Source organism: Gopherus flavomarginatus, chromosome 14 (assembly GCF_025201925.1).
Source record: "Gopherus flavomarginatus isolate rGopFla2 chromosome 14, rGopFla2.mat.asm, whole genome shotgun sequence".
Taxonomy (NCBI): Eukaryota; Metazoa; Chordata; order Testudines; family Testudinidae; genus Gopherus; species Gopherus flavomarginatus.
This window is the reverse complement of record NC_066630.1, coordinates 40,405,439-40,427,960: the sequence shown is the minus strand read 5'-3', so window position 1 is coordinate 40,427,960 and position 22,522 is coordinate 40,405,439. Positions and strand designations below refer to the sequence as shown.

The window sequence follows — 22,522 nt, the reverse complement described above, 5'->3', positions numbered from 1 at the left end:
AAACAACAGGAGGCCGGGTGAGCTGTGCCTGCCCCCTCAGTGGATCATGCTCCAAGCCAGACAGAAAGGAAAGCAAGAGGACAAACCCCAGCCAGAGGAGACAGATGCTGTGCTGGCTTTACCTAGTCATTTTCAGAGGTCACAGCTGTTGCCTCCAGTGACTAAAATAGCTCCCTCCATGTCCCCAGTGATGGAGAACTGGCTGGATTTCGGAGGGCAGCCTCTGGACTGCAGGAAGCGCAACAGAGGGGAACCCCTGGATTCACCCAGTAGCTGTAGGCAGCTCGGCCCTGGTCTGACTCTAAGCCCAGATACCAATAGGCACTACCCGAGTAGGGGGAGGGCAGCCGATGGCAGTGCACGCATGCAACTCTCTCTGCTGGGGAACAAGGGATGGCCGATTCCTGCCATTGGAGTTCACATGGTGGCAACCGACCAGCTAGGCCAGGGCTCCCAAACTCCCTCGTGGTGCCCCTCATGGCACCATTCATTTGTACATCACGCTGGGCTAGGTCCAGCCATGCAGGGCGGGGAGCTCCAACCCCTTCCTCCAGAGAGAATCCCACCACCCACATGCAAGCACAAAGCCTCATATCGTGGGCTAGAGAAACTCGCCCCCACCCCCAACAGTTCTCGATGTCCCACAGCCACAGGCATCCTCTGTTGGCAAAGAGGACAAGGACAGCACAGCCACTGGGAGCAGGGTTATGCATCTTGCAGCATCTCCTCATCCAGCCATCACTCCTAGACCAGAGAAGGGGTAGAATCTCATCCAGTCACACTCCCAAAGGAAAGAACAAGAGCTAGCCTGAGACCCAGCTTCAATCCTCTGCTCTGCCACAAGACTTCCTTAGGCAAGTCACTTTGCGCCTCAGTTTCCCCATCTGTGCAAGCGGGATAATAGCACACTCCTCTTCCCAGACAGGTTGTGAGGATACATGCTCTGAGAAGACAGAGATACAGTGAGCAGAGACTCATTGGAACTTGCTGCTGCAGACTCTGCAATGGGCAAGGTGCCAGCCCTTTCCAGCACAACACAGAGCATAGAATATCAGGGTTGGAAGAGATCTCAGGAGGTCATCTAGTCCCACCCATGCTCAAAGCAGGACTAATCTCCAACTAAATCATCCCAGCCAGGGCTTTGTCAAATTGGGCCTTAAAAACCTCTAAAGAAGGGAGGTGGTGGTATCTCCTAGGTAACCCATTCCAGTGCTTCATCACCCTCCCAGTGATTTTTCCCCCCTAATATCCAACCTAGACCTCCTCCACTGCAACTTGAGACCATTACTCCTTGTTCTGTCATCTGCTACCACTGAGAACAGCACGATATGCTCCAGCCATCCCTGGCCAGAGGATGGCCCCCAAGGAACACTGCCACATGGCAAGGTCAGAGCTGCTGCCACACACTATCCCAGGGCACTCAGCAGTAGCTGGATGTAGCAAACAGCCTGGCTGGAGAGTGCCAGCCAAGCCCTCCCAACATCCACCCACGCTGCTAGACAGACTTTGGCAGCAGCTCCTCCCTGAGCATCAAACCCAGGACCGCAGCTCACTGGGGGTCTCAGCTCCGCCTAGTGTGCCTAACAGAAATTTGCTATAGACTGTTAACCTGCAATGTCCCCTCCCTGGGATCCTAACCCAGAGCTAGGGAAAGGCCAGACGGGTACAGGCACTGGGGGCAAGAGTCCGACAGTGGAAGATCTGGCACAGACCCACACTGAGTCCCAGAAGGGCAAGGGCAACGTACTTCTCTTCAAGTCACCGTAAACAAAAAGCACCCCTTAAAGAGAGGGACTGAGCTGGGCTCAACAACATCTGGACACTCCTCCAGCCAGCAGATCACTGGAAGAGTCACAGCTTCTTCAGTCCCTGCAGGCTCTGGATCAGTGACGAGGGTGCTCCACGCTCTGCCGCCTGCCCGGCGGGCAGCAGTTACCACCCCTGCCCCCAGCTGACAAGCAAGCTCAGGTCCCAGCTCTCCGCGTGGGAGATCAGCTCTCCTGGGAGCCCCGTTCTAAGGTCGTTGGTCCAAAACTCCAGCCATGGGTTGGTCTCCCAGGCCAGAGGAGTGAGCTGCGAGTTCCCAGCAATACCGCTGTGCTGCAGCCTTGGGCTCAGCAGGGCTGTGACAGGGCCCAGGAATGACAGCGGCAAGTGGGGTCGCCCTGCATCCAAAGGGCAGATTTGGGGTGTAAGTACGAGCTCAGCTGGCGTCAATGGGGAAGGGGAGGGGCAGCTGGTCCGCCATCTTCCCACAAGCATCCGTCAAAGAGGACTGGCTGACCAGAACCTGGCAGGGGAGTGCCGAGCACAGCAGCTCTCACAGGTCCTGGCAGGACGGGGAACATCGCATCTGCCTGGCTCAAACCTGGCCCCCTGACCACCCTCCGCATGCCAGAGGGTGACCTGCCTGCCCCAGCTGAGACCACCACCATTGGGAGTGGTAAGACAGGTGGCATCAGCACATCTTGGCGCTCTGTAGGAGACACTGTGGGCCAGTGGCTGGAATACAGGCCTGGGATCCAGGAATGACCAAGCTCTGCTGCCTGCTTGTTGGCTGGCCATGGAAAGACACACACACACACACACACACACACACACACACACACACCCCATGCAGTCAGGGCACAGATACTGCCCCACCTCACGGGCTGGCTGTAACAATTAGCAAATGCTTGAAGACCGGGAGACATCCCGAGCTGTGTCATAGGCCTTGTATTGCTGTGCTCCAGAGGGAGGGTCTGGACCTTTGGATAAAGAGGCTTCCTGCTCCAGCCCTGCTGTCAACATGAAGTTCCCAGGCGACAGTGATTTGCTAGTATTTTGGGGGCATGCGATGTTGAGTTAGCTGCCAACGTAACTGCATTGGCCAGCTGGGGCAGTCAACACTGCTTGCTGGCCACACCTCTTCCTCCAGGGACAAAGAGTGAGTAGCGCAGGGCTACTCCACTGTGCCCAAACCAGGTTTGCAGCCCTCCCGCCTCCAGGCAGTTAGGGCCACTGCTCCAGTCCTCTGACCCGACGAGATGTGATGCCGGTGCTGCCAAGATCAGCCAGCAGGAGGCACCGTGAGCAGCCATCACCTCATGCTGCTTCCCCATTCCTTACCATATAGGCCTCTGCCAGGAAACTGCCGCAAGATCTGTCCCTACGGATTTCCTCTAGTGCAGGCTCAGCTGGGAAAAGCGAGTGGGAGCTCGTGCAGAATAACCTAACAAACAGTGATGGGGAAAGGTATGAAATGGAGACAGAGGGAATTAGTCCAAACAAAGAGACCTCAAGGACCATGTTACAATCATGCTGGTAAACAAGAGGAATGTGGGACCGAAAATCAATGGCCTAAAACTGGTGTGTCAGAAATTAGGCCTAATTGGTGGCAAAATAATGAGGGGATGGGCTATTCCCCCCACCTCTCCCTTTTGGGGTTCTTTAAAAGACTGTTTTGGGGGTAAAGTGCCTACCACGATGCTGGCTGGCTTCCAGACGACAGAAGGGGAAAGCGCGCACTTCCAGTTCTGCTGTCTCTCTAAAGTCTGTAGAACTAGCAGAACTAAAATTCATTTACAAATTTAGCACCATTAATTTGGGCTTGAATAGGGACTGGGAGTGGCTGGCTCGTTACACAAGCAGCTTTGCCTCTCCTGGAATTAAACACCTCCTGACCTATTATAGGGAGTGGACCACATCCACTCTGAGGGAATTGGCCCCGTCAACACTGGCTCTCCGCTTGTGAGGTAACTCCCTTCTCTCCACGTGTCATTATACAATGCCTGCAGCTGTAACTTTCACTTCATGCATCTGAAGAAGTGGGGTTTTTACCCACAAAAGCTTATGCCCCAATTAAATCTGTTAGTCTTTAAGGTGCCACCAGACTCCTTGTTGTTCTTGTTTAAAGCTGTTTGACATCAGTCACTTGCCTCTTTGGACCCTTTATTTCATCTTGATTAATACAAGTGAGCCCAGACAGCAGGCCCAGGATTAGAGAGTTCGTAAAAGGGAGGGACTGGTGGCTTGCACGGGTGTCTGGCTTCCGAGAGGAAAGTCCGAAAGGGAAGGAACTGCCTGCTCAAACCAGGGGCTGTTTTGGGAGAGCCAAACATCACACCACATGCAGGCCAGCAGCTCTTTTTGCCGACAATTCATTGCAGTGCATGATGGAAAGCAGAGCCGAGGCAGAGCGACTGCAGTATCGCCAACCCCAAATGTTCAAAAAATCATGAGAATGGCTTTAAAAATCCCAAGATTCTGTACAAAATCGATTTGGGGTTATTTTTATTTACCTTTGAGCCATTAACTTCAAAATGGGACCCCTTTCTCCACAGCCACGAGGGCTAGAAACTTACTTTTTCATTCAGAATGAAGGCTGAACTTGTCACAGCTCCACTTGACTCCAGGAGCTGGGTCTTTACAGAAAACAATCGTTACCCTGAGACTCATGATAAAAGTCACATGAGTTGGCAACACTGCAATTGGCTGCTCTCTGGAGCATTGGTGCTGGCTGAGCTAGGAAGGCAGCTGAGCAGCAGATCCAAGGACCATGGGGGCTGACTCCCTGCTGGCTAGACTGCAGGACCAGAGCCCAACACCTGGCCTTGATCCCAGGAGTCAGAGATCCCAAGTCCTTGGAGTGCCCGCCCCCATGACAATGCAGTGCCCTGCCTCCAGACACACTGCCCTGTGGATCTTGGGGGCCATCTCATCAGAGCCCCAGGTGGCAAAGGACAGGTCCCTGGCCACTGAAGGACCAGGGTCTGTCCTAGTTGGAGTCAGTAGCCAAACTCCCTCCAGTTTCAGGAAACCAGGGATTGTTCAGGGGGCAAAGTGGATACTGCCTGCACATCATCAGTAGGGAAGAGCAGAGGGGTGGGCTCACGAGAGCTCCCAGTGCATCAAGTGCATCCCAGTGCACCCCAGCATTGAGCACTTCCACAGATGACCCTGGGAGAGGAGCCCATTGGTGCCAAGACAAGGGACATGCCTGCCTGAAACGCTTATGGTGCAGAGCAGCAAATATTGCCTCCCTCAGGTGTTTCACGCATCAGAGAAACAAAGTGCAGGGGGGAAGTGGCAGTCAGGTGGGAGGTCTGAACAGGCTGTGCAGGCTAGACTGCCTGAGAGCAGCAGCAGAGTTCAGAGATAACCCAGTGCATCTCCTGTTTGAAGCACATCTTGGACGTGGAGATTCAGTGTCTGCAAAGCCCTCCATTAACGACTAAGAGGCACTCAGCTACCTCCATCATGGCAACCATGAGAACCCAAGACAGATGCAGCATTTAGTTAAATGGCCCCTTTTTTAGAACCCTGCTCTAAAACAGCATTAAGAGACTCAGAGCAGGTCACGTGGACGAATCTCACCGTAATGGCTAGTAACATGCTACTTTCAGTTCCCAATGAGTCTTCATAAGAGTATTAAATACAGCACCTTCGCACGAGGATTGGAAGTCGTCCCTTTGAACGGGGGTGGGGGAGGGACTATGGTGCAAAAAACAAACAAAAAAAACACCACTGTGTTGAGTTACTCAAATTTCTGTGCAGCAATTCAGCCAAGCAATTCCTTCCCCCGTTCCCCAACATCACCATATCTAGAACAGACTCCTCCTAAACTGACAGGAGGTTAGGTTGCTTCCAAAGTGCTGAGTATCTAGTTCCATTGTCTGGAGTAGGAAGAGTTAATGAACCAACTGATTGTGCTCCAGTTTTCACAACAGTTCATGTCATTACTTAACAGTGAGCCCTTATGTTTGCCAGGCTATAATTTGCTTTGCTATTGTTCTCACCAGAATGTGTTCAAATATAGCATGTGGGTGAAAGAAGTCTTCACTAGTACTTTGTTGTGATCAGACTTAAAGAAAGCCCCGTCTCAGCTTACTACCCAAGATACTAAGAAAGGGACAGGGTATTTGAGAAGTAGAGGGTGTTCACATAACTGCAGGCTGTGTGGTTATCCACAAAGATTCATAGTTAAGATGGAACAAAATGTTCCATAAGGCTGAGTTAAGAGGGATTTATGCGTTTAACTAGTGATATTTGATTTTAAATACTGAACTTAAGTCAACCTCTGTTACACTGGTTCTCAGATGTTCAGGCTGCAATGCTGCATCACTCAAAACTGCCTTCTTCTGTTCATTCCCTCTGAAGCACCTGGCACTGGGCACTGTTGGCAGACAGGATACTGGGCTAGATGGACCACTAATCTGACCCAGTACGGCCGTTCTTATGTTCTTCTATATCCTCTACCTTCCAAACCCATCCGAACCAGCGGAGCCCAGTACACAGCTACAGAGGTCATGTAGCAGACTGGCAAAGCATGGGCTGCAGCTGGCACTCCAGCAGCCTCTATTGGCTGGTTCACTAAAAGTCAGCAGCCTACTATTGCCACCAGCTAGCCTAGCTACTCCTGTAGCTCAAGAAGGAGCCGATTGTTCTGTGCTATTGAAGGTTCTGGGTTCTAAACCTACCCCCACCACAGGGTGGCCCATTGCACTTGGTTAGAAGAAGATGGCCTGGTCCGCTTGGCTTCATCTGTTCACTCCCAATTGTGGGTTGGTGCTGGGTCCTTCCTGGGAGCAAGGATTTATATGTAATGTACCCCTTGCAATCCCTCTGATTGCTTGCAGGTTGCACAGCAGCGTAGACTTTCCCCTCATATGTCTGCATGTGAAAGAACTTGCAGCCAAGCAGGGAGAGGTTCAGGACTCAGTCGCTGAAGCCTCCAAGAACCCAACAGAATAGCCTGGGTGATCACAGCTAACAGCAATATGGGCCAAACCCAGCTCACCTGAGAGCTGCTCTACAGTGAGTTACTAATGGCATCACAAAAAGAATGAGGAGTCCTTGTGGCACCTGAGAGACTAATAAATGCATTTGGGCATAAGCTTTTGTGGGCTAAAACCCACTTCATCAGATGCATGGGGTGGAAGACACAGAGAACATGAAAAAAATGGTTGTAGCCATACCAACTCTAACGAGACTAATCAATTAAGGTGGGCTGCTATTAGCAGGAGAAAAACATTTGTAGTGATAATCAGGATAGCCCATTTCAAACAGTTGACAGGAAGGTGTGAGTAACAGTAGGGGAAAAATTAGCATGGGGAAATAGTTTTTACTTTGTGTAATGACCCATCCACTCTCAGTCTTTAGTCAAGCCTAATTTAATGGTGTCCAGCTTGCAGATAAATTCCAGTTCTGCGGTTTCTCATTGGAGTCTGTTTTTGAAGGAATTGCGACTTTTAGGTCTGTGAGTGACCAGGGAGACTGAAGTGTTCTCCGACTGGTTTTTGAATGTTATAATTCTTGACATCTGATTTGTGTCCATTTATTCTTTTGCATAGAGACTGTCTGGTTTGGCCAATGTACATGGCAGAGGGACATTGCTGGCACATATCACATTGGTAGATGTGCAGGTGAACGAGCCCCTGGTGGTGTGACTGATGTGGTTAGGTCCTACGATGGTGTCCCTTGAATAGATATGTGGACAGAGTTGGCAACAGGCTTTGTTGCAGGATAGGTTCCTGTGACAGTGACGACAGCCCAGAGAACCTATGGTCTCACTAGACAAGTCAAAGCATGAGAAAGGAAACTAAGGCACAGGGAGACAGGTCCCTGGCCATGCTGGAAATAGAACCCTGATCTCCTGACTCCCAGTCCAATGCCTTTATCGACTCAACCACAGTGCCTCTCCAGGGATGAGGGGCAAGTGGGATCAGCCCCTTAATGTGGCAAGAAGAGGGTGCTTCTGGAAATAGCAAGCCCAGAGTGAACAAGCCGTGTGTCTCTGGAGAGCTCCACAGGCTGCTGCCCCAGGCCTACACCAGTTTGTTTTGATGAGCTCTGCCTGGGCACCATCAAGGTCTCTTCACCCGGCTGCAGAGCAGGGTGGATCAGCGCTCAAGCAAGGACCGAGCTGGGAAGGAGCTGCCGTCTGCAGGGACACGAGTAATACAATCCCTGCCTTCACGAGATCAGGGAAAAAAAGGCCTCGGCATCTGGCAAGCTTCCTGGAGCAGCTGAAATGCCGATCCTTCCCCGAGGAGGCTGCCAGGGCCAAGACAATTTTAATTTAGTCCAGGGGCATTTTGGTGCAGGAGGAGGGAAAGGAAAGGGAAGAGAGCTCCAGACCTCCCTTCTCCCCCCTAATGCTGCCCCTAGATCCAGGGTTTAGCCTACTGGACAGAGGTCTCTCTATGGAAGGGCCCAGCTGGCTTGGACCCCCTGGAGGGGGGACTGATCATGGGGCTCGGGGCATGGCAGCCGCTTCTCTCCCCCTCAGGAGCAGGAAGTTGTCCTCCTGGCCCTGGGTCGCTGTCCGGCACTGCATCAGGGCAACCCCACCGCGCTCTGCTGGCCTACCAGGGAGCACCTTGCGCATGGAGGGCGTTAACCCATGTTCTCACACGCCCTGGAGATGGGAGGGAGAGGGAGGAGGGCTCCTTGGCACCAGCTGAGAAAAACACAGCCGAGACGCCACGACGGCTGCTGCTTAGCGGGGGCCGGTGGTTCTGAAATTACAGACAAGCGTCTCCATGGGAATGCAAAGAGCAGGGAAATGGGTTAACCACGGTTCCCGCCTCTTCCTCTCCACCACTGTTCCAGTGGAGGCTTGAGATGCCTCAGACACCAGAAGCCCTAGGAGGCCTTGCAGGCCGGAGAGGCACAGCTGGGCTCTGCAGCAGGCCACAAGCTGTGTTTGGCTGCTACCATTGCTCCACCCCAGGGGCAGCCAACCTGAGCCTGAGAAGGAGCCAGAATTTACCAATGTACATTGCCAAAGAGCCACAGTAATATGTCAGCAGCCCCCCTCCCCCCCCCCCATCAGCTCCCCCCACTCCAACCTTCAGCATCTCCTGTCCCCCGGCAGCCCCACCAATCAGTGCCTCCCGCCCGCCCTGATCAGCTGTTACATGGTGCACAGGAGGCTCTGGTGAGGAGAGGGGGGGAGCGAGGGCATGGCAGGCTCAGGGGAAGGGGTGCAGTGGGGGCAGGGCCTGGAGCAGAGCAGGGGTTGAGCAGTGAGCACCCCCCGGCACATTGGAAAGTTGGCGCCTGTAGCTCCAGCCCCAGAGTCGGTGCCTATGCCAGGAGCCGCATATTAACCTATGAAGAGCCGCACGAGGCTCCGGAGCCACTGGGTGGTTTCCGTTCTATAGGGTTTAAAGTTTGGTTCAATGCCTCTCAGCAGCCCCACTATGAAACACTGCTCTAATACCTGTTTCCTAGAACAATAGGGGGCGGTGCAGGGGTGGCCCGTGGACCACTTGCAGCTCAGGGGGGCAACCAATGTCAGCAACAGACCCCACACACAGTGCGGCAAGGCTACAGCAACTGTGATGAAATGTTGCATGCTGGTACCTGCAGCCTTTGCTGGCACTTCTCCAATTTGCCTTGTAAGTTATGTGCAGCTATCAGGCTCCTGCCAAGCTGCTCCTGCCACCATTGGCTGGGCAAGTCTGGGCACCCTCCTGCTGGGCCTGATTGGGCACTGGTGCAGGGATACTTGGAGAGGCACCTTTGCTCAGGCACCAGCTGAAGATGGCAGAGGAGCTGCTGGACAGGGCTCTCTCCAAGGAAGGACCCAGCTGACTTGGACCTCCTGGAAGGGGATTGAACCAGACTTCTCAAAGCCAGGATCACAGATTAATAAGCCTGATGTGACAGACTGCTGGAAGGAGGCAAACGAAAGCGTCGTAATTTATGTCACCAGCGTTCCAAGTGGACATGCCCAGCCCTTGGGGCCCAAGGGATCAGTTGAATCAGAAATGTTCACTCTTGAGCACTACCAGCCCTTTGCCGACTACACCCCTCTTGGCACTAGTCCAAGGCTGGTTTCTTCAGGTCCTGCTGAGGAAGATCCAGTTTGGGGACTACTGCTGGAGAAAACTAGACCAGCAGCACAGCGAAGTGAACCAGCTGCTGCCCGGATCTCTGCTGCCATTCAGAAAACTGTAGGCTGCCGCAGAGCTGGGATGTCGTGCTCTAACTTCCACGGGATGCTCTTTGGAGCGGTTTCTACAGCACCGAGCACAGTGGGGTCCTGGTCCATGGCTGGAGTCCCCAAGTGCTACCACAGGACAAGTCAATATTAATAAAGTCTCACCTTGCTGTGGTAGGCGGCTCCCAGATCCTTCTCCCTCCCATAAGGAGAATCGCTAGAGAAGTCACCTTCTTCTCTGAGCATGTGTCATCAACTTAGCCCTAGTGAGAATGTTGCTGAGAAAGTCTGCCATCTCAGACCCAAGTAACCAGAGCAGAGACGGCAGAGTTGGCCGACAGCTCATGCTCAGAGCGTTTCCTCTAGGAGCTAGCCCAAGGGTAGGCAAACTTTTTGGCCCGAGGACCACATCTGGGAATAGAAATTGCATGGCAGGCCATGAATGCTCACAAAATTGGGGTTGGGGAGTGGGAGGGGGTGAGGGCTCTGGTTGAGTTGTGGGCTCCAGGATGGGGCCAGAAATTATGAGTTCAGGGTGCAGAAAGGAGCTTTGGGCTAGGATCAAGGGTTTGGAGGGCGGGAGGGGGATCAGGGCTGGGGCAGGGGGTTGGGGCGCAGGAGAGGCTCTGAGATGCAGGCTCTGGGAAGTGCTTACTTCAAGCAGCTCCTGGAAGCAGCAACATGTGCCTCTCTGGCTCCTATGCGGATCTGCAGCCAGGCAGCTCTGCATGCTGCCCTGTCCACAGGCGACGCAGCTGCAGTTCCCAGCCAACAGGAGCTGCAGGGGTGGCACTTAGGGCAGGCTCAGAGTGCAGGGCAGAGCCCCCTGGCTGTCCCTATGCATAGGAGCCAGTGCAGGGCCGTGCCACTGCTTCTGGGAGCCACGTGGAATGGCCCTCAACCCTGCTCCCCGGCTGGAGCACCAGAGCAGGGCAAGCCCCAGACCCTGCTCACCAGTGGGAGCTCAAGGGCCTGCTTAAAACAGCTGTAGTTTGTCCACCCCTGAGCTAGTCACAGAGAAATCAGACCCTCTAGAAGCAGCTCTGTGCAAACTGAGCCAAGCCTCATTCATCTCCGTCTCTGTTACTCAGAATCTGTGGATGGCAGCGACACTGACGAGCATCAAGTCTATTTTCTCAGCGCTGCTGGCAGGCTCACTATTCGCTGTGACATGGGACCCAAGAGGGAGGCTGGGGGATGGCAGGTGAGAAGACAGATCCTCACCATAGCAGCGGCCAGGATGCTGAGAAAGGGGTACAAAAGCAGAGCGCTCCGTAACGGCCAAGAAACTGCAGTGTGTGAGGGATGGGGCCCTGGTAGGAGTGCTACACCCACAGCATTTTATACTAGCTGCCGGCAAGCGAGCATTTTAGAAGAGCTGCTAAAGCCAGGGCAGAAATAAAGATTTCCCTCCAGGAGCTGGGTGCTTCCCACACAAAGCGAAAGTCCAAGGATCTGTAATAAAAATTAAGCCGTGATCCCAGGCCTCACACAGAGCCACCCTCAAAATAGCACAGCTGTTGTGTAACTCAACTGGAAGTGTTAAAGTCCAATGTGACACTCCCACAACAGTACCACACTGGATCTCCAGCTTCCTGAGGTCCAGACAGCTACAGTCTGGGAAGGGATCAAGAAACAGGATTCAAGGGCCCCCAACTTCCATAAAACCAGAAAGCCACACGGCCACTCCAGAGGTCACAAGGGCTAGAGAAATACCCTAGCAAGCTCTGTGGTCATGGGGCACCTACAAAGTGGAATGTAGCACGACGGGGTATCGCGGTGTTCTTCAGCTAGCACACATGGCCTTTGGTAGGGGGCCAAACCTGGACAATGCTCCCTGCAGCCAACAGGATGGGAGGATGCTCCACAAACACAGGATAGGGCCCCTGCCCCCCTGCCACATGCACCAGACTAAATGCATGTAAGCTTAGCAGCTCCGCTCCATCACGTCGTCCTTCCCACAGGCTCCCCCACCCTCGCCCCGAACAGGGCCTGATTACAGACGTGTGTGTGAATAGCTTCCCCAGTCACAATCCTCTGCCTGCCTGCTTCCTTCAGCCTCCGCGTCTCCTGCATGACGTTAGGGACCAAATCGACATCAGCCAGGTTTGCCATCTGCACCACCGGGGAAGGGAACGCCGAATCGGCCCAAGGCAGGGACACTGAGCAGGGAACAGTGACTGATGCGCAGGCTGCCAGGGGGCTCCACGGCTCTGTTCTGCCCTCACTTCCCAGCCAAGCCACAAGCGCTAGGATTTCCCATACACACACAGGCTCCCAGGAGCTTCCAACCTGCCTGACAGCCACACTCCAGGCTGGAGGAGATCCAGAGCAGTGTATTCCACTGACTAATCAGGAACACCCACCATCTGTAGAGATCTCTCTGCAGCCTGCCGGGGCTGATGCTGGAAGTTCTGGATTCTCCCAGAAGCAGTGGGAAAGGACCAGCTATCCTAAGTCTTTAATTTAAAATGTTATTTTGGAGCCAAGGGAATGACTCTGAAGGGAGGGTGGGAGCGGATGGACCCTGACCCGAGGAAACAGGGCTGGGGAGGAGAGTAGCCTTGTTGAGCTGAGCACACAGGATACTAATCAATGTTAGATCTATTTCCTCACTGGTTTTATCTGCGCTCTCTCTGAAGCACACACAGCAAGGGACGTTCCTACTGGCTTTGCTGCCCATTGCTAGGAACTGCTTTTGCAACAGGAGCAGAAACACTCCTTCCATGGGTGAACAGTCAAAGCGTGGAGACACTTGTCTTATGGGCATCTTCTCCTAAAACAGGGGACTCACGAGAACTACTTCCCACCTTCTTCACGGCTGCACATTCTCTCTGTAGGCCGATGTTAGATGCCTCTCTGGGAAGCATGCACCCAATGCAGTGGTTTTATTAGCAGTTAGGCATTGGACACCTATCTATCTGCACAATGTCTGTCTTGGCTCTGAACAGCAGTGCAGGAAAGGAAGAGATATTTGCATTTCTTTAATTATCTGACTTATAGCAGCCCCCGAAGGCGACCAATCCGGGTGCGCTTGTGCTCAGGATGATACAAACCAATGAGTAGCAAAAAGCAGCTGGAGAGCTTACATTTCTTTTGGAAAAGAGCCCTTGGCATCAAATCTTTTTAAAAAGCCACCACACTGGTGCACTGGACCATTTAAAAAAATGCACGTTGTGTTATTCTACAATAGTACCCCCAAATCCACTACTGCTTAAGCTAGCAACACCACAGCATTTGGTGTCATAAGCGCAAACTGGGAAATTTCATATGAGAGCAGCATATAGGGTGTGACCCCTCCCCTCCCCTACCTCCGGGAATATGCAGGGCTAGCAGGCAGGGTTGGGGCCCTGACCGGTCTCAGATTTCATTTAAAACATGTCAAGGCCAGATTTTGACACGCTTGGCAACTTGATGGCAAATGTGCCACGCTCGCAAGGAAAGACGCTTTTCCCTAATTGCCGGCACTGTGAGCTCAGAACATCCGAGGCACGCACAACCCAGCCCCACTCAACTTCTCCCTGCCCTGTCACATCCCCAGTAACGTGAGCTCTGCAGAGAGATGCACCAGACAGACTAGCTAGACTCGCCGGCGGGGCTCAGGAGTCAACGTGGCTGGCGTAAGAACTCTTCGGTCATTGAAGCAAGCAGCTCTGGTAGTTACCACTGGACAAGCAGCCCCAAGGAGTAGTGCACTCAAATATACACACATGAGCTCAAGAACCGGGCTCAGTACACAATTCTGCTAAATAGATGGAGGACAGCCTGGGCTACCACCCAGTCCCAGCTGCAGCTGATGGGCTGTGTGAGCTCCAGCAAGTCACCTCCCAGGTGTCTCAGCTGACCCTGCTGTGGAGCGCTAAGGGAGGGAACAGCCCTATTCAAGAATTGAGGATCAGGAAAGCTATGGAAAAGCACCACCTGCTTCCCCAGTGGAAGTCTCTTCCATGCACACGACTCCCATAGGCCCAAAAGGGAGGTCAGTGCACACAGAGGCCCTGCAGGATGGGGCCCAAGGTCCATGCTAGGCAGCAACCCCCATTCCTCTCATCAGGACAGGAACGGGCAGGGAGCAGCAGATGCCACACCAGGAACGCACCATGCAGGTTTCTCTTTGGGTCTCGATTCTAATTAACAATTGCTGACAGAGTCCAACCGACTCCATCACCTTTGCTTGGCAGGAGCCTTTAATAAACCTGGTAAGCTGCCAATTTCAGGCCTATTAAACTGACAGCATTTGAGTGCGGAGCTACAGGTTATTGCCGGTGACAGAACCCCCATCCTGTTATCTAGGACTCCAGCAACTCTATCCCATTGTTAAGTCTCTTCCGTTTGGTCTTTGAGTATCTAGAAATATTTTTTGACCTGTCAGCACCAAGTAAATGGGACCACAATGAAAACTCTTTGGACAGGCATCTGCAGTGTAACAGGGATCTCAAAGGCTGCCCTGAGAGACAACAACAACAACAAAATTGTGGTGAACCCAAGCAGCTGCAGAGGTTACCCTGTCTCAGATTACAAGGTTAACAGTTTCCTTTCTCCTTCCTTCCCTCCTGCAACAGTGTCTGCTGCAGACAGAACATCTGGCTCTGATCAAATCTGCTCCCTCCTGCACGCTGCATAAACTTTCAAGCTGGGCTTCTCAGCCGTGCCTCAGCCGGTCACGGCCAACCTCCGGCGGATGGCAGCGATCCAAATGGGAAATAAAAACTTGCACACTGCAGCAGCACGCTCTCCCCGCCTTGGGGAAAGTTCTCTAGAGCAGGGGAGAGTTAGAGGCACTAATCAGCCCAAGGGTGATGATAAGGTCGAATTTGAGATGTACCCACCGCTCATATCCCACCAGCTTGGCTATGCTGGCCAGCACATCCCCAGGATCACACCTAGACCTTTCTTTGCAGCAGTGCACTACAGGCAATGTGGTGGCCAGTGGGCATTGCTAATGAAAGCCAGTTAGCTCTGAACAGGCTCATCCCATCACCAGCTGGCAGAGAGGAGGGAGCCACTGCTGGGCTTAAGGACTGTTGTTTCAGCAAACACATGGTGGGATGTAAGAGAGGCAGGAGCCCCCTCCCAGACCATACTGAGCGCAAGGAAAATGCAACAGTAGCGCAAGAGGACAGGAAGCAGCAGGTCATGCATTGGCTTATGTGGTGCTCATGTAGCCCTAGGAGGAGGGAGGAAGAGTTGACATCATAGGCCATGAAGCACTCGCAGGGGGGATTGTTCGGAGCAGCAGGTTGGACATATCTAGAGAACCCAACCCCCACAGGTTCACATGTCAACATGGCCAATTCAGCCTCTCATCTTTCTGGTTAAAGAAACTGAACTCTATTGGCTTTCCAGCATCGAGACTTTTTTGGACCCTGTCTGGTAGAAGTCCTGTCTCCTATATATGGATGTTAAGAGTCCAGCTACCACCAGAAGACCCTGTGAAGAAGGAGGACCACTTGCTGGGTGCCACAGCTGTGACTTTTCCTGGTCAAGTTGTACCTGTTTTTTTTTTTTAAAACGTTGGTCACCCAGCTACAGGATAGCTGACTGCATTGACAGCTCATTTCCATTCTGCACCACACAACAACAGAACATTAGTTACAGAATCTCTCCTGGCCTGGACTAGGCGTATGTCAGGAAAAACTCAGCTTGACTTTGAGATCCCAGACTTGAGTTAGCAAAGGGCTGGGGGAGAAGTCACAACTGATTTTCGCTTGAGAACTGAGCAGACAGGATTCCGACATTACTGAGAGGCACTAGACTCAGGATCTCATGACACAGGAGCCGGTCGGTGGGTTTTTAGAGCAGTTCGATTCTGGAGAAACTCACTGCAAGGAGTGCTAGGAAAAGAAGGAGTTTGTCCCTAAATCACTGCTCGAGATTCCCTTTCTTCCTACTGCTAGTGCACGCCATCCAGCACCCGAGAACAGCCGGAGCACATACGATAGGTCAGGTCATGAAGCACTTGGAGACACTTCATGATGGAAGGCCTGATAATTTGGACACAAGGCCCAGGCCCTTGCTCTCCACCAGACATCTAGTGGCCATGCCACAACGCATGAAGGCCAGGAGCCACATGGCACTGGGAGAGCAAAAGGAGAGACAACGCTAGGTTTGCAGAACAGCTCGGCAAATAATTCCAGACCAAACCAACCCACCCCAGCAGACCTCCATGATGCCTAGCAGCATGCTAGAGACAGTCACAAACTGCTCCAGATGCCCAGCTGAAGCGACATTGGCCCCAGGACTTTCTCCACTCCAGAGCACAGCTACCTCGCATGCCTGGTGAGGAGCAATTCTCACCAAGTAGCAGCTGCCTGTTACACGTCCTTATTTCAGACCTTTAGCAGAGAGTCGCTGGCTACACATTGACCCCAACTGGTTTAAGGACACCCTGACCCCACGTTCAGCTTCTCCTAGGCTCATCTCAGGAGGAAAGAGACGTGGACATTACAAAAAAGCCACAAAGCCATTCCGAAGTGCTAATCTGGGGCTCGCTCTTGGGCCCAGGACACGGCTTGGACTCAAATGCCACAATAAAAAAGTAAACGAAGACGACACTCCTTTGAAATGTACATTTAGATCCAGTCGGACCTCACCTCTCTGACAAGTCAGAGCCCTGACAGCCCCCGGGACAGCCTGTAAATCACGCTGCGGTCACAGTGCTGGTTTGCTGGCCGCTCCCGGGGAAGGGAACCCCAGCCAGCCAGCGAGCGACACGGGGGCGAAGGGAAGCCGGAGTCAGAGACGCTCCCATCCATTACCCCGCCGGGCAGGGCCGGCCCGGGGTTAAAAGCCGCGCCGCAGGGTACGGACAAGGCTGCGGCTCAGGGACACGTCTGCACGCCGGTAAAGCCGGGGCTGTGTTTGCAAACACCCCGCCCGGCAGTGCGGGGGCGGATCCACCCTCCCCCAGACAAAGCAGCTCCCCGCAGCGCTGCTGTCACCCGTGCCCCGGCCGGAGCCGCGTCCCGCCCGGCAGCAAGCCCGCGTGGCAAGCCGGGCCAGCCGGGGGAAGCGGCTGCTATTGCCCCTGCCGCGGGGCAGCCCAGCCCGCGGCCGATCCGCTGCCGGGTAGCGGGGCCAGCCGCCCCCCGCGCCCAGCCCCGCGTCCCGCAGCCCCGCGCGCGGCAGCATCGGCACCTGGCTCGGCTCGGCTCGGCTCTGGGAGCCCCTCGGCGCTGCTGCTGGACCGCTGGGGCCGGGCGGATGATCACTCCCGGCCGGCGGCTACTACCCTTCTACCCACCCACCCGCGGCAGCCCCACTTCAGCTCGCGGAGACACCCCCCTCCCACTCGCCGCTGGCAGAGATTTCAGGGGAAGGGGGCGGTCCCACGCGACGCTGGGAGTTGTAGTCCACGCGCGGCCAACAGCCCCCGGCAGACCGCAGCGCTGCGGGGCGGAGGAAACTACAGCTCCCATGTGCACTGCGCGCAGAGCCGCGGCTCCTGGCGGGACTGGTGGGACTTGTAGTCACCTGGCCCTCCTGGGGCTTTCTTCCTCGGGAAGGGCCGGGCCAGGGGAAACTACCGTTCCCAGCATGCAGCCCGCCCGCCTAGATTAAAAGCCACAGCTACTGCGGCTGTGATCAGAAATGGGGAAAGGCTCCTGCAGGGTTGTCAGGGGAAGAGGAAATCAGGGGTGTTATGAAGGCCAAGCAAGACTGTAACAGGAGTAAAAAAGGAACTAGTTAAGTTCCTGGAAAATGGGTCCGTCAATGGCTCTTAGCCAGGACAGGCAGGAGTGGTGTCCCTAGCCTCTGTTTGCCAGAAGCTGGGAATGAGTGACAGGGAAAGGATCACTTGATGATTGTGTGGTCTGTTCATTCCCTTTGGGGCACCTGGCAGTGGCCACTGTGGGAAGACAGGATACTGTTTTTTTATTCAAGTATAGCTACTTTTAAATCTGTTATAGAATGTCCAAGGAGATTGAAGTGTTCACCGACTGCCTTTTGTATGTTACTATTCCTGATGTCCAATTTCTGTCCATTTATTCTTTTACACAGGGACTGTCCGGTTTGGCCAATGTATGTGGCAGAGGGCATTGCTGACACATGATGGCATATATCACATTAGTAGACGTGCAGGTGAATTAGCCCTTGATGATGTGGTCGGGTCCTCTGATGGTGTTCCCATATCTACTCTAGCGACACCATCAGAGGACCCAACCACATCATCAAGGGCTCATTCAGCTGCACGTCTACTAATGTGATATATGCCATCATGTGACAGCAATGCCCCTCTGCCATGTACACTGGCCAAAACGGACAGTTCCTATGTAAAAGAACATCAGGAATGGTAACATACAAAAGCCAGTAGGTGAACACTTTAATCTCCCTGGACATTGTATAGATTTAAAAGTAGCTATACTTGAACAAATAAACTTCAGAAACAGACTTCAAAGAGAAACAGCAGAACTAAAATTAATTTGCAAATTTAACACCATTAATTTGGGCTTGAATCAGGACTGGGAGTGGCTGGCTCATTACAGAAGCAGCTTTGCCTCTCCTGGAATTGACACCTCCTCATCTACTATTAGGAGTGGACCACATCCACCCTGATCGAATTGGCCCTGTCAACACTGGTTCTCCACTTGTGAGATAACTTCCTTTCTCTTCACGTGTCGTTATATAATGCCTGCAGCTGTTACTTTCACTTCATGCATCTGAAGAAGTGGGCTTTTTACCCACGGAAGCTTGTGCGCAAATAAATCTGTTAGTCTTTAAGGTACCACCGGATTCCTTGTTAGTGTTGTTCCTGTGATTCATTAGACACTACGATGATGGTCATGGCAACACTAAGTCCCTTTGCAGATCCAGGCCCATGTGTTTGTCTGTTCTGCTATACTCTCTCTTCTTGCTTTAAATTAACTGCTCATTTTAAAGTTAAACTGCTTTGAGCCTTAGAGGGTTTCCTTAAATACACAGTTCAGCTCATAAACCCATTATCCCACTTCTCTGAACTTGTTTAACTTCTTGGAATTCAAAATATCATACAATAAACCCACTTTTGGGTATTCTGATTTTTTCTCATGTTAAAAACAATTGCAGATATTCCATAGCATCTTTAACTAAGGGCCTCAGATCTAACTTGCAAACATTCATTCTCCCAAACACCCCATGAGGTAGGTATTATTCTCTTCCTTTAAGATGGGAACCAAAGAGGCTAGAGGACTTCCCCAAAGTCATCCAGTGAATCACAAGAAGTACTTCATTGGAAACTGGAGTTTAGGAATCCCCTGCTTATTTTACCATTATACAACTCTGATATCTGTGAGCCTGGGGGATGCGTTTAATTGCTTAACTCTACCAATTACTTTGAAAGGGACACTGCATTTTAACTGCATTGTAATTAGAGTTGAGAGGCAGCACTGTCTAGTAGCAAGGAAGCAGGACACTTGGGTTCTGTTCCCTGCTGTGTGACCTTAGAGAAGTCATTTCCTCTCCACCCTTTCTCTAATTAGAATTAATATCTTTGAGGCAGAGATGCTCTGTGACTATACACATGTACTGCCCCTCGCTCCATGGGGCTCAACTAATAATCAGGGATTAATTTTCTTAATCAGGACAATAAGACGTTCGGATAAAGAGGCAGGTGATTCTCTTCTCTGCACCAAGGCACCCTTTTTGAGATGGTTTCTTTCTCCCTCTCTGATTTGAAAACATGTCTATGAAGATTTATGGTGGATACCCCAGGCTGCATCCTCTTGGCCCTGCAAAGCTTGCTGCTGCCAACCGGATGGCTCTGATGGTTCCTCCTCCTTGAGTCTTATTTTAGGTGAATAATCCTCACACTTCACTGGGTGTACAGGCCCCCAGCAGGACCAGGTCACGAGAGCTGGAGCCAGCATGAACGTGGCACACTGACTGACCCAGAACCTTAGTGAGCAAGATTTTCTCTGCTCTATGTGAACGGGAAATGGGCCTGCTGGTTGGGGCGCAATGCACCCTGGGAAGTGTAGTTTAGCCCTGCATAGCGCGTGCCAGCTCTGGAACCCAGGGCGGAAGCAATTAGCCGCGGCGTCTCCTTTAGACCCGGCCGGGATAACGAACTACAACTCCCAGCATGCACCAGGGAGGCGCGGCTGGCGGGGAAGGGGATGCGTTAACGGGGCAGCTCTGGGAAGCACCGTCCCGCGGCAGCAGGTAAGCTCAGCCCAGCCTGCAGCGTGGGGCTCGGGGCAGGCCGCCCCGGGCGCGCTGGTGCAATCCCCGGGCTCGGGGCATGGGAGAAGGAGCAATGTTCCCTTCGGGGCCTCAGTGCTGGGGCAGGGCCAGCTTCCTGCTCGGGCCCCGGTGGCCCCCGAGCTTGGGATCGGCGCCTCTCCGGGCCCTCATCGCGCCCCGCGCTGGAGCCGAGCTAAGCAGGAAGCGACGTGGCGTTTGCTGGGGGCAGAACTGCCCCAGGGCTGGGACAGCTCGCCCAGGGTGGCAGCTGGGGGGCTGAGAACAGCTCGGCTGCACCCCTATGCCCGGGGCGGGGTACTGCCTAGGGACAGCTGGGCCAGCCCTGCACCTGCTGGGAACTCCCCAGCAGGCTCTCACGCCTGCTCTCGGCTCCTTTAAAAGAGCCAGAGGGGACTGGTGAAGCTGGCTCAGAAAGACTAGCTTTAAAGCAACCGGGGCAGGCGTCTGATCCCCACGAGCAGGCAGGTGCCCACAGAGAGGTGGCACCCTCGAGCTGAAAGGCAGCTGACATCCCATGCACGCAGGTGTAGAGCAGGTGTTCCTCACACACAGCCCCATGCTGCTGTTGTGTGTATGTGGGAGGGAAGCTGCTGCTGCTCTTGCTCCCTGCACACATGCAGGCCCGTGAGTGCCGCTCCTGTGTACATATATGCTGACATATGACAGATGTTCCTTTCACATGTGCATAGGGATGTAGAAGCAGCATTCTCTGCATTCCTTAGGTTGGATATGCACAAACACACCCTCCCTTCCATTTCCTGGGAGCAGTAACCTATCGGACATTCATCATATGTTGTTTAGTTACATTCTGGACACTCTTTGCAGCAAGAGTGTCTTGTATTGAGTGAGTTTCTCCCCCTGATCATAGAATATCAGGGTTGGAAGGGACCTCAGGCACTCATCTAGTCCAGCCTCCTGCTGAAAGCAGGACCAACCGCAACTAAATCATCCCAGCCAGGGCTTTGCCAAGCCTGACCTTGAAAACCTCTAAGGAAGGAAATTCCACCACCTCCCTAGGTAACCCATTTCAGTGCTTCACCACCCTTCTAGTGAAATAGTGTTTCCTAATATCCAACCTAGATCTCCACCACGGCAACTTGAGACCATTACTCCTTGTTCTGTCATCTGCTACCACTGAGAACAGCCTAGTTCCATCCTCTTTGGAACCCCCTTGCAGGTAGTTGAATGCAGCTATCAAATCCCCCCTCATTCTTCTCTTCTGCAGACTGAACAATCCAGTTCCCTCAGCCTCTCCTCAGAAGTCATGTGATCCAGCCCCCTAATCATTTTTCTTGCCCTCCACTGGACTCTTTCTAATTTTTCCACATCCTTCTTGTAGCGTGGGGCCCAAAACTGGACACAGGACTGCAGATGAGGCCTCGCCAATGTTGAACAGAGGGGAATGATCACGTTCCTCGATCTGCTGGCAATGCCCCTACTTATACAGCCCAAAATGCCGTTAGCCTTCTTGGCAACAAGGGCGCACTGCTGACTTATATCCAGCTTCTCGTCCACTGTAACCCCTAGGTCCTTTTCTGCAGAACTTCTGCCTAGCCATTCGGCCCCTAGATTCTCAGGGCTTATTCTGTGATACGTTCAATCCCATTTATTAATAATGAAAACCCTATTTGAGGAGCATTTCCAAGCATTTTCCCTTAAATTACAGCAAAACCAAGCCTTCTCTGAAGCCCTGTGCCCTGCAGAGGAATTTGCAGCAGCGATGGGTGGGTCTCTAGGGTCTACCAGCCCTGCTGTCCCCTGCAAGCTATTTTCAGTACAATCTTTCTATGTCTGTTCTTGTTCAAATCCATTCTGAAATGCAGCGCAGGGTTGTACCGTTGAACAGAAGCCCTGCCCCTGGTGCACTGTTGAAGGCTATTGGAAAGTCCACAGGATCAAATGATTCTGCTTTATGCCTGGGTTTCCTGACGTGCTTGTGGACTCCTGGTAGATCCGAGGATAGACTCACTAGTGGGAATGTGAACTTGGCCTTTGTTTTCTCACCAGCTTCTGGGCAAGGGAGGACACATATGGAATCACAAGCTGGCACCTCCTTCTCCCCAGCTGTTCAGGGCTGGATGTTGTTTGTACCCCTCTGTACACTTAGTCAGTGGGAACCTTTCCATTGATTTCGAGGGCCCGTGAGTTCATCCTCTGTGTTTATGGGGGATGGCAACTGCCTCATGTTGAGGGACCATTAGTGATACACTTATAGACTCATAGACTCTAGGACTGGAAGGGACCTCGAGAGGTCATCGAGTCCAGTCCCCTGCCTTCATGGCAGGACCAAATACTGTCTAGACCATCCCTAATAGACATTTATCTAACCTACTCTTAAATATCTCCAGAGATGGAGATTCCACAACCTCCCTAGGCAATTTATTTCAGTGTTTAACTACCCTGACAGTTAGG

General features: G+C 52.9%; 2 protein-coding genes across 5 annotated transcripts in view; one reads left to right on the top strand and one right to left on the bottom strand.

Moving 5' to 3' along the window:
* ST3GAL2 (ST3 beta-galactoside alpha-2,3-sialyltransferase 2) overlaps nt 1–17,146 on the bottom strand; it is a 95,030-nt gene extending 77,884 nt beyond the window's left edge. The window contains exon 1 of the mRNA XM_050922437.1: nt 17,066–17,146. The gene's annotated coding sequence lies outside the window, so the exon portion shown is untranslated. The remainder of the gene's footprint in view (nt 1–17,065) is intronic.
* A 2,809-nt stretch (nt 17,147–19,955) lies between these two features.
* FCSK (fucose kinase) overlaps nt 19,956–22,522 on the top strand; it is a 41,355-nt gene continuing 38,788 nt past the window's right edge. For 3 of the 4 annotated variants that reach the window (XM_050922336.1, XM_050922335.1, XM_050922338.1), the window contains exon 1: nt 19,956–20,068. In XM_050922336.1, coding sequence (XP_050778293.1) covers nt 19,989–20,068 — 80 coding nt within the window. In that variant the 5' untranslated portion in view covers nt 19,956–19,988. The remainder of the gene's footprint in view (nt 20,069–22,522) is intronic. The other variant, XM_050922339.1, reaches the window with a different exon arrangement.